Source organism: Benincasa hispida, chromosome 8 (genome assembly GCF_009727055.1).
Source record: "Benincasa hispida cultivar B227 chromosome 8, ASM972705v1, whole genome shotgun sequence".
Classification (NCBI taxonomy): Eukaryota; Viridiplantae; Streptophyta; class Magnoliopsida; order Cucurbitales; family Cucurbitaceae; genus Benincasa; species Benincasa hispida.
This window is the reverse complement of record NC_052356.1, coordinates 49,464,525-49,475,349: the sequence shown is the minus strand read 5'-3', so window position 1 is coordinate 49,475,349 and position 10,825 is coordinate 49,464,525. Positions and strand designations below refer to the sequence as shown.

At 38.0% G+C, this 10,825-nt stretch overlaps 1 protein-coding gene across 1 annotated transcript; it reads left to right on the top strand.

The window, feature by feature from the left end:
- Nucleotides 1-2,492: 2,492 nt before the first annotated feature.
- On the top strand, nucleotides 2,493-2,927 carry LOC120084101. The gene has a single exon (XM_039040003.1). The coding sequence runs from the start codon at nucleotides 2,493-2,495 to the stop codon at nucleotides 2,925-2,927; it is 435 nt and encodes a 144-aa protein (XP_038895931.1).
- The last annotated feature ends 7,898 nt before the right edge of the window (nucleotides 2,928-10,825 follow it).

Below are 10,825 nucleotides of genomic sequence, written 5' to 3'. Positions count from 1 at the left end.
CCTAATAAAAGTCAAGATTTTGAGGTTGCTCAAAGATTCCCCACACTGCCCTAAACTCTCTTTGAAGAGGCCTACATTGATTTGAATGCGTCACAAGAGCCCAAGCCGAAGAGACAGTGTAGAGATGAAAAGGGAAAGGAGAAAATCCAAGAAGAAACAACGCAAGATCCAGAACTTTTGGATCCTTTGCCCTTGATAATTCGCCCTCCAAGCCCTCCCGCACAACATTCTTCTTCCCTTCTTGAGCACTTTACCAATCTTCTCTTCGCCCCAAATTCTCCAACTGCATACCCAGCAGCCCCATCCTCACCTTTAGCATCATCACTACAACATTCTCTTCCACCTCTGCATGTTGATGACCCACACGATTTGGGTGAAGGCACCTCTGCCCAACCCCAAAACGTTGCTGGCGAGACATCGCAGGCACAACCCACTGTCGCCTCCTTAGCTGCTGAGTTAGCAGAAATGCGGTCCTTCCTCTCCCAACAATAACTCTTCGCTCAGCAACAAGCTTTCTTCAACCAGAGATTTTATGTGGTAATGGAGCAAGTCGACGATATACAGCACAATGCTGCCACATCAAGGTAGGCGTTGATTAATATTCAGCGCAACATTTATACAATCCATAGATATACTTGATACGAGGGATAAATGATATGAGGCTATTGAGAGAGAGGCTGATCTGAGTGCTGATCGGAGAAGATCTTGGAAGAAAAGAGACAAGGCCGAGAGGTGAGTCTCAGGGCAGAATCATTCCAAATCCCCACTGTGAAGCTTTGTATCTAGATCAACGCTACCGGTTGAACAAGTCTGAGAGGAAGCTCATCCTTCCGTTCACTCCATCTACGCCAGCAAGCAATCTCTCCATCCAGATCGGTGTCAAGACATTTGCACTCTTCTGTATCTGTTTCTAACACTTATTCATCAATTGTACTTCATCTTCTTAGTCTAAATCATTCACAACCATGTATCAAATGCTTGATTTTATAATTAATTGTCCTGATCATTTTCATTTCCACATTTCTATCTATTTCCGTTCCTCCATAAATCGCTTTCTCCACGATGTTTTCTTATTGCCTTGGTGATTAATATGAATTAAGCAAGTAATTTAATATGTGCTAAAGAAATAAAGATGTTTAGCTAAAGAATGCTAGACGGCATCTTCAACTGTGAGAGCAGAAGTGAAGATGCCATTCTGATCTATCGAGAGAAGGTTAGAAGAATGCATTGACTAAAGCAAGTTGTACTTCCAGAGATGGAAACAATCTTGCGTTCACTACGTTCGTCCCTATTTCAACACAGAGAAGTGGGAAACGCGGCCGATTATCGAGAGGTGTACGCCAAGGGAAAGTTGAATCGTACGTATATCTTTAATGCAATTAAGAAACTTGCGCTGTTAATATTGATTATCCTTTCTCTTTCTGCTTTGCACATAAGCCTTGCCACCGCATAACACGACATTTGTATAATCTTCACAGTCAGTCTCAACCTTGGTATCTTGTATCATGTAACCTGTATCTTGTATCATCATAGCTTAGGTTTATTTTATCGCACTTTACTTTTATCGCAATTTACTTTATTATTGCATTTTTATCGCTTATCTTTACTTTACTGCACAATTTACTTTATCGCATGTACAAACCACATTTTTATTGAATTGAAAAACCCTCGGTCACATATATCACGAACGTAACATAATCAACCTAAAATAATCCCTGTGTTCGACCTTGGATCACTCCGAGAATCTTGCGGTGAAATTATACTTGGGTTTCAACGCAAGGAAACTTGTGACAACGCATAGCATACTACAAGCATATCGTTAATAACGCATACATCTAGAAGTAGTATCGCATATCATCGCAATCATCCATGGTTTGTATGACATAAGATCAGAATAAATTTTATGTCATCAAGTTTATGGACTAATTTTATGTCAACAGAGGTGTCAGAGATCAGGATCCTTGTTCAGGAGGAATGAGATGCCATTAAATTATATCTTGGTGTGTGAGGTTTTTTATGTGTGGGTGATAGATTTCATGGGCCACTTTCCTTCTTCTTATAGCTTTCTATATATTCTTTTAGAAATTCATTATGTTTTGAAGTCAATTGAAGAAATCCTCACTAAGACTAACAATTCTGCTATGGTTTCAGGATTCTTAAGAGCTAACATCTTTTCTAGGTTTGGCATACCTTGAGCTATAATTAATGATCAGTGTACTCACTTTTGCAATCGAACCATCGAGGCACTCATGAGGAAGTACGAAGTTCACCATCGGATCGCCACTCCATACCACCCTCAAATAGACAAACAAGCTGAAATCTCTAATCATGCGGTCAAGAGTATCTTGGAAAAGACTGTCAATCCATCTAGAAAATATTGGAGCACGCGCCTCGATGATGCTCTTTGGGCCTACGGGACTGCATTTTAAACTCTTATTGGAACAATGCCCTTTAAGCTTGTCTACGGCAACACATGTCATCTACCAGTCGAAATGGAGCAAAGAGCATATTGGGTTGTTAACAAATGTAATATGAACTTAGCCCAAGCCGGTGAGGAGAGATTATTGGAATTACAAAAATTGGAGGAGCTATGCTTGGAAGCCTACGAGAACTCAGGAATGTACAAGGAAAAGTCAAAATTAATACATGATAAAGGTCTCTTGAGGAAGAAATTTCGAGTTGGACAGAAAGTGTCACTCTTCAACCCAAGGCTATCACTTATGACCGGTATACTAAAATGTAAATGTCTTGGTCCTTTTGAGATTGTTAACTTGTTTCCTTGTGGTGCAATGGAGATTAGGAACCCAGAGATGGGAAAGGAGTTCAAAGTGAATGGGCACCACCCTAAAATACTCAACAATGGAGAAGTCAACGTGGTTTACTCAAAACTCATGTTGACTCCATCATCTGTGAGCCCGTATCACTAGGTGTCGAGCAAAAAACGTTAAATGTTGCACTACCCGGAGGAAACAAAGAGTTAGAATTCCTTTTGCTTTCTTCGTTTCGTTTCGTTTTGCTTGTTTCTAATAAAAGAGAGGCCGAATTCATTTATTTTTCTTAGGAATAAAAATTTTGGCTGTTGAGTTAAAGCATCACTATACAATTAGGAAAATGTATGGCTTTTAACTTGGGGGTGGGCGAAGCATGCTACGAGTGATTTTTTTTTTTTTTTTGTGAAAATCTGAAAATTTCTGTCATGATAATATTGGGATTGGTGTCCTAATTCTCCCAGAGTCTCGTTGTTTGTAATATATACACATTGTTATGAATAAAATAAGAGTTATTTCATTCTGGCATTTACTCATATCCAATAAACAAAGCTTCATGGTTATTGTATGTAAACTTAAGCATGTATATGAGATATACAAGTGGATCATGTCTTAAGTGATAACCTAAATAGGTCTGTAGTATCAGGATTAAGGTGGGATACCTGATCTTGGTGACACTACGGGTACGACCCACTTTGTAGAGGTTTGCAAGTGTTGTGAACTACTACAGATGGTAGATCCTAACCATTCATGTGGAGACATGCAAGCGGGGGTGTCCTATATAAAGAGTTTGTATAAGACCAGACCACGTGATGATTCGTCTCTATATATAACGCCATTGATACTGGAGACTTACATCTCACCTAAACAACCATAGGTGACATGACCTCAATCCTGAGTGTTTTGGGAACTTCTGCCTTTCAGGGTGGTTCTTTGATTAGTATGGGTGAGAGACCAGATTGCCAACTCAACATGCCTACCTTTTTGGGGACTTGTCTGATTTAGGAGCTGGAAACTCAGTTACACAAGATGGACTTCACTCCTTCCCCGAAGAAGGGGTAAGTAGATACATTGCTCTCTTAAGAGCTCATTCTGAGGCTTGAACATAGTGGCCACAACTTCTCTTTGGAATAGAGGACTCAGTCATAGTAGGACTATGACTTATGTTCATTAGAGGGATCAGTGGTACTTAAGGAGTTAGATGTAACTATAGGGGCATAACGGTTATTAGTCGTGTTATACTTACGAGTGATCTGTGAAGGGTTATCGCACTGTTGATTGGTTATGATGAACACGTAATATATCTGTAGTAAGGAGAGTTCAGTTGTCGGTCTTTAGTGGAGTGCTTGGTAGTTAACGGATGGTGGATCCCGTGACTAAAGAGTTTAGTTAGTTATTCACGTACCGTTGGAGCTTTGAGCTATAGGTCCATAAGGTCCCCTTGGTAGCTCAATGGATTCAAGTTGAGAATCAGTTCTTGGTGTTGGTCTGAAATGTTCAAATTGACAAGAGGTAATTCAATTATATATGATATGATCGGAATGATGTATGAGATACATCTAGTAGAGGATTAATGTAAATGGGATTTACATTAAGTGCCATGGAATGGAAAAGGAGCTATGGTTTATATGTTTCATGAGATGAAATATCAAAAGTATAGGTTATAAATATAGTATGGTAAGTTGGTTATCATATATATTTATAATAATATTAATTACTGGATAATTATCTTTTTTTCTCTAATAACCAATTGAATGGGAGGTTATTGGTAGTTTCATGGTAACCGTGAAATAAAAGAAAAAATGTTTTCCTAATTTTAGAGGTTGTTGATTTTGAGATTTCTATTCTCAGAAATTACTCATGGAAAGGTATTCAAGTAAATTAGATTTACTAAATGACAACTTGGAGAGACTAGACGATCATGGAGTGTTTCTATACAATAGACACTCAGCTGGCCGATGAGCTCAACGATTGCTTAGCTTTAGCTAGAAGATCATATAGCTTTTGTTAAATGATTAGGCATCGTTTATGCGATAGACACTATCATCCCCCACTTGATCAATCGTTTACACGATTGTCCTCCTCTGGTCTTTGCCTCTAACCAAGTCCACACAGAGCTCACATTTCTAGATTCTCACACCGACTTGAAATATCCTTTTCTACCATCTTAATGGTCTTAGTGGGTGTATTTGCGATAATTTATAATTATTGTATTTCTTAGCTAATTTTCATACAATCGACGCATATTTTCTTTCTTTTGGCCGCAATATCTAAATAAGGCAGCATAAAGTATTTTTACAAGTTATTAGCAAGAGTCACTTCTACCGGGAAAGCAAGCCTTAAAGGGAAGCTTTTCCCTCCATCTCATCCACACGCCGACAAGTACAACGTCTCCGATCGAGATCTGTGTCAAGACATTGACACTCTTTCCGTATTTGTTTATATTCTTTCATTTCATCTACTGTGTTCATCTTCTTTAATCTCTCATTCACAAATCATGTATCAAACGCTGATCTTTAGATTTAAATGTTATTATCGTCATCATTATCATCTCTCTATTCTTTTCCATACATTTATCATCCATTTTCTCCATCATGTGTTCTTAATCCCCTGGGTAAAGAGGAAGAATTAAGCGAGTGAGTTAACCTTTGTGAAGGTAATCGACTAAGTTTAGCTAAAGCATGATCGACGGCATCTTCACATGTGAGAGAAAAAGTGAAGATGTTATTCCACCTATCGAGAGAAGGTTGGAAGAATGTGTTAACTAAAGCGAGAAGTATTTCCAGAGATGGAAACAACCTTGCGTTCATTACGTTCATCTCTGTTCACCATAGACATATGGGAATGCGATCGATCACTAAAAGGTGTAAGCCAAGGGAAAGCGGAACCTTAGTTGCATTCTTAACGAGATTGACGAACTTGCGATGTCCTTTCCTTCTACTCATTCTCTTTCTGATTCATTCACAAGACTTGCCATCGCATTCATTAGATTCTTTTGTACAACTTCACAACCAATCCTCACCCTGTATCATAATAGTTTAGATATTTATTTTATCAACGCATTTTATTTACAACGCAATTTACATTTCCGCATAAACCAAATTCTTTATTCTTTATGACAACCGATTGTATTTACCACATTAGTATCGCATCTAAATGACAACAATCCCCGTGTTCGACCTCAAGTCATTCTAAGAAACTTGTGTTGGAATTATACTTGGTTATAGTGTAAGGAAACTTGTGACACGCACTACATCATCACATACTACGAAGTATTTTATCATCAACGCATACACTTAGAACGTAGTATCGCAATAATATCTTTATCGCAAAGCACTTAAACGCATAGAGCACGTCATCAATTCCATTCATTCGTCAGCGCATTAATCATTCATCTATCATCATAGTGCATGAGCTTAAAGATTAAATTTTATCGTTACAATGTCTAAATAAAGTAAATATGATTTATTGGTCTTGGAGACGTGTTTGGTAGAGAATGATGATTCTGTCTGGATCCTTGATTCGGTTGCTACTTGTCACACCCCGCCCCAGATTACCCTCCGAGCCTGAGAAAGGGCGTGACTGCAGTAGTTATCAACCCTTTTGTTGACACTTACTGCCTAATAATTCTTGTGGAAATAACTCTGATACCAATGTACAAATTGAACAATCAACTGATTAAGTAGGCCCATTTTATTTTGACAACAATGTAACGTTTATACAACTCCAAGACATAACTACAAAGTTTACAACAACAACTGTGAAACCCTCCAGAAGTGTAACAGTGGCACGTGGCAGACCTTGATCTAGCAGCACCCTGGAACTCCTCACCTTTCGCTACCCGGGGGGGGGGGTAAAACATAAAACATGGAAACCATGAGCTATTAAAGCTAGTGAGTGGTGCCTTTAGATAAACAAATAACTTTGTCAACAGCAATATACTTTTGGGAAAGCGATGCATAGTTAACAAGAACATTACCACAAGTTCAATATTATTTTCTAGCCAAACCGCTGGACAATCCCCAACTCGATCGCTGATTAAAACAATCAATCCCCAGCTTGATCGCTGGTTATCACATAATAAAAACATCCCTAGCTTTACCATTTGTTATCCTGGCATGATCCTACATTTTCCCTAGTACTTTCACACATACACTAAAACAACAACAATTCCTGTGGAAACTTTCCCTATACCCTATTAACCCGTCAATGTGCACATCGATTATTTTCCTACTAGCTATGCTTAGGTTACTTGACTATATTTCCCGCTGGTCGTTACCGACTATAATTTCTTGCCGACCAAAGCCGACTATATTTTCCCACCAAGTACCTTTTCAAGCATGCTAACTATATATCTCAGGTACAATTCAAGTTTCTAGCACAAATATACAAGCAATATCTTAACAAACATAGTAACAAGATAAACATATATCCCTGATCATGCCAATTTAACATTATCCCCTATATATAGAAATTATATCAACAATAAAACACACAATAACCACTCACCTTGGTTGGTTAGGAACTTTCCTTTTCGAAGTTCCTTGGGTTTCCTTAGTTCCCTTTTGAACCCTAATTTCCAGATTCAATTATCAGCTTATATTACTTATAGTTACAGAACTTATTTTAAAATACTTCCTTCTGAAAATATGTTCTAAAATGTCTCAGGAAGCTTACCATAAACTATTAGCTCATAAATCCTCGTGGTTTGGCCGGAATCTTAAAATCTTCAAGACTGGCCCAAGATTATCCGATAGCCTGACCCTTCTGCCTTTTTCTCAATTTCCAGCCCAATCCTTTGGAGCGTCTTCTCTAGAAGCCATACCCTGAAACTAGACTCTCCTAGCTTTCAGATGGCTTTAAAATCACTCCAAACGCACGAGTATTATGGGAGAAATCCCCGTTCCAAATTGATGCTACTTCTTGTCTTTTCTACCCGACAGCATCTCCCCTCTTGGAACTTCTTTACCAACGCATGGTCTTGCTACCAACGCATGTGTTCTTCCATCGACGCATAGTCTTCTCCCAATTAGTCCTTACACACTCTCCTTTATGTCCTTTGAAGAGAATTTGAGTTCTCATCTGAAGTCCTTGGCCCTATTTATAGACGTCCAAGATTGCTACACGTTCGACACCTCCTCTTTGGTTGCATGTCCAAGTGTCTTTTCTTCACACCATCAACGCATTCTTACATCAGCGAAAGCCAAGGTGTCTTCTTCTCCTTTCACCAACGCATAGCCCTCATCCTTTACATGTCTTCTTATGCATCCACCTAATTTGCTTAAGGTTTAAGAATTCCTCTTAACAAGCCACATGTTAGGATGACGACCTTGCATGCGTCTATCAACTCGCATATGCGTTAATCCTTCATATGTGTTCATCCAACTTCATATGCCTTCAAGTAGGACAACGACCAACACTCCTTTCAACGCATAGTATATCATCAACACATAGTGCATCAACGCATAGTATTACCCTGTCGCGTCCATCGTGTCCATCACATCCAACGCATCCAATGCATCCATCTTACTCGGTCATCGCAAGCCTTAACCATCGCAAAAGCCAAAAACCATGCATCCAACCTAGTTCATCGCATGGCCTATGTCCAACGTATCCATCGTGCAAGCCATCGTCAACCTCCAACGCTTAGGAAGTGAGCAACGAGTATCAAGAAGCAAGTAGCGAGTATCAAGTATCTGATAGAACATTTAGGGTTGCAACACCTTATCAAGCCTTGGTCCAACACACCTCGACGCTGTAAGGTAGTGCGCTCAGCATTGCAACACCCCTTTCAAGTGTTGCAATGCTACGACAGTTGACGGAAAATTAATGACCGCACGGCACAAGCAAGCGTTGCAATGCTATTTCGCAGTGTTGCGATGCTGCATATAAACAAAGCGTTGATGTTCAGAAAAGGAAGAGATGCGGAGAGTAAGATAGTTACAGCCACCAAACATTTTCATCTTCCAAATAGAGCAAATTCTGAGAGTTTAGTTAGTACTAAGAGCCATTCAATCCTCTTTTTTGTGCTAACTTTATTTATTCTTCTTTATTTGGTTTTAAGTTTATTTTGTAAATAAAATCAAGAATCACCAAAACCCCCCTTTTTATATGGAATTCATTAATTGGTCTAGGTTAATTCAACAGTCTCCCTGTAGATTTGACCATGGTCTTATAACTTTGCTACATCTGTGGTTTAAGTTTTGGATTGGTGAAAATAAATTATATTGCGGGGTCGGGGGCACTCATGACACGCTAGTCTTAGAGACCGATAGCAATCATGCAGCCAACACAACACGATCAAGTAAACACTTTACACGATTACGTAACATTAGCTATCCGATCGTTTAGCAAATGCTACCTGACCGTATAGAAAACTCCACATGAATGCATAGCTAAACCTAAACAATCGTTTAGCCCAGGCTACACGATGTGACCATCGTTTCATCTTCTCTATCAAAATGAACCCTAAACCCTAAACCTTCATGTTTGTGCTTCACGAATGACTCAGAACATAAATGAACACAGACTCGATTGCAAGTATTATGCCCCTGCAGAGACCCTTAGAAATTAACTTTTGTAAAATAAAAGGAAAGCCATAAACAGAGACAACTATCCCAAAATTATCCATCAACAAACATCCACATACATTCGACAATTAAATGCAATGTAGAACTTAAAACCAACAACTTATAAACGATTTCAATACAGCAAATGAATTTGGAATCAGAACACAATCTAGCTCTGATACCAATTGAAGGGAAACTCAACAAGAGGAGATCTTTGAGCGAAAGTAGATCATCCAAATTCCATTTCAATTGAAGTATAAATTTATAGTACAACTAATAGATTATGCAATCAAAGTAAATTACAACATGCTTTTCAAATAAAATACATAGTTCAACGGAAATCACATTTGAAGAACACTTTTTCTCGTATCTCTCAAATAGTCACAATTTCCTCGATCAAATAGTAGTAAGAACATGAAGACTTTCTTCAAGTGAATCACGAACCGAATGAGAGGAGAACACTACCACTCAGATTCCTTGGTAGGTTTGGAGTGAGAACCCAAGAGTGGTGAGCTTTGACTATTTTGGTTAAGAAGGTATGTATGAGTTTGGAGGAGGAAGATGATCGAAGAAGAAGCACTATCGCATAGCAAACTTCTCGATCGTTTAGGCTATCACATAGCAAATTTCTTTCTACCGTGTAAACTATCGCATAGATAAGTCTTCCTATCTCATAGACAAAAAGAACCTATCATATATGCTCTATGTTTGTTGTGTAGACTATCGCATAGTCACTCTTTGCATTCTCGTTGTAATTTAGTTTTCTTAGTCAATCTCTACTGAAAATGAAAAAATCTTTTTCATTTTATTCCAATTGCCATAAAATTTCCATAACCACCCACAAAGGTAGTTTTTGAGAAAAATGGATTATTATTCAAAATAAGAAATAATATAAATGAATATGATAACCAACTTATCATATTATATTTATAACCTATAGTTTTAATATTGCATCACATACAATATAAACTATAGTTCTTTTTCTCTATTTTATGGAATTTAATATAAATCATATTTATATTAAATTAACAACATTTGAATCTCATTCAAATATTTAATCCTCTAATTAATGTATCAAATGTTGGGAATGTCCTAGAACTCACAGTTCGTGTTAAACATTCCATTTTATCAATAATGATGACTTGTTGATTTTGCATCTTATTATGAAAATACAATAAACGCATCCTTGGCTATAGTTCGAATGTTGTAACTTTATGTAGTGACATAAACAGGATCAAGTTGACAGTATATAGCCTAAATGGTCTAATAAGTATATGGATGAAATTGGGTATCCCATCTTGATAAAACTATTGGATGCGACCCACTCTGTAGTTGTTACAAGAAGTTGTAAGGTACTACAAACGATTTGATCCACAAATCGTTCATGTTGAGACATGAGAGAGGGGGCATCCTATGCAATGAGTTTACATATAGACTAGACCACGAAAAATAGTCACTTTTCTTTATAATGACCATTTACTATTAAAA

Bases quoted from the DNA above. Each gene is read 5' to 3' on its own strand.
- LOC120084101 (XM_039040003.1), top strand. From the start codon at position 2,493: ATGGAGCAAAGAGCATATTGGGTTGTTAACAAATGTAATATGAACTTA.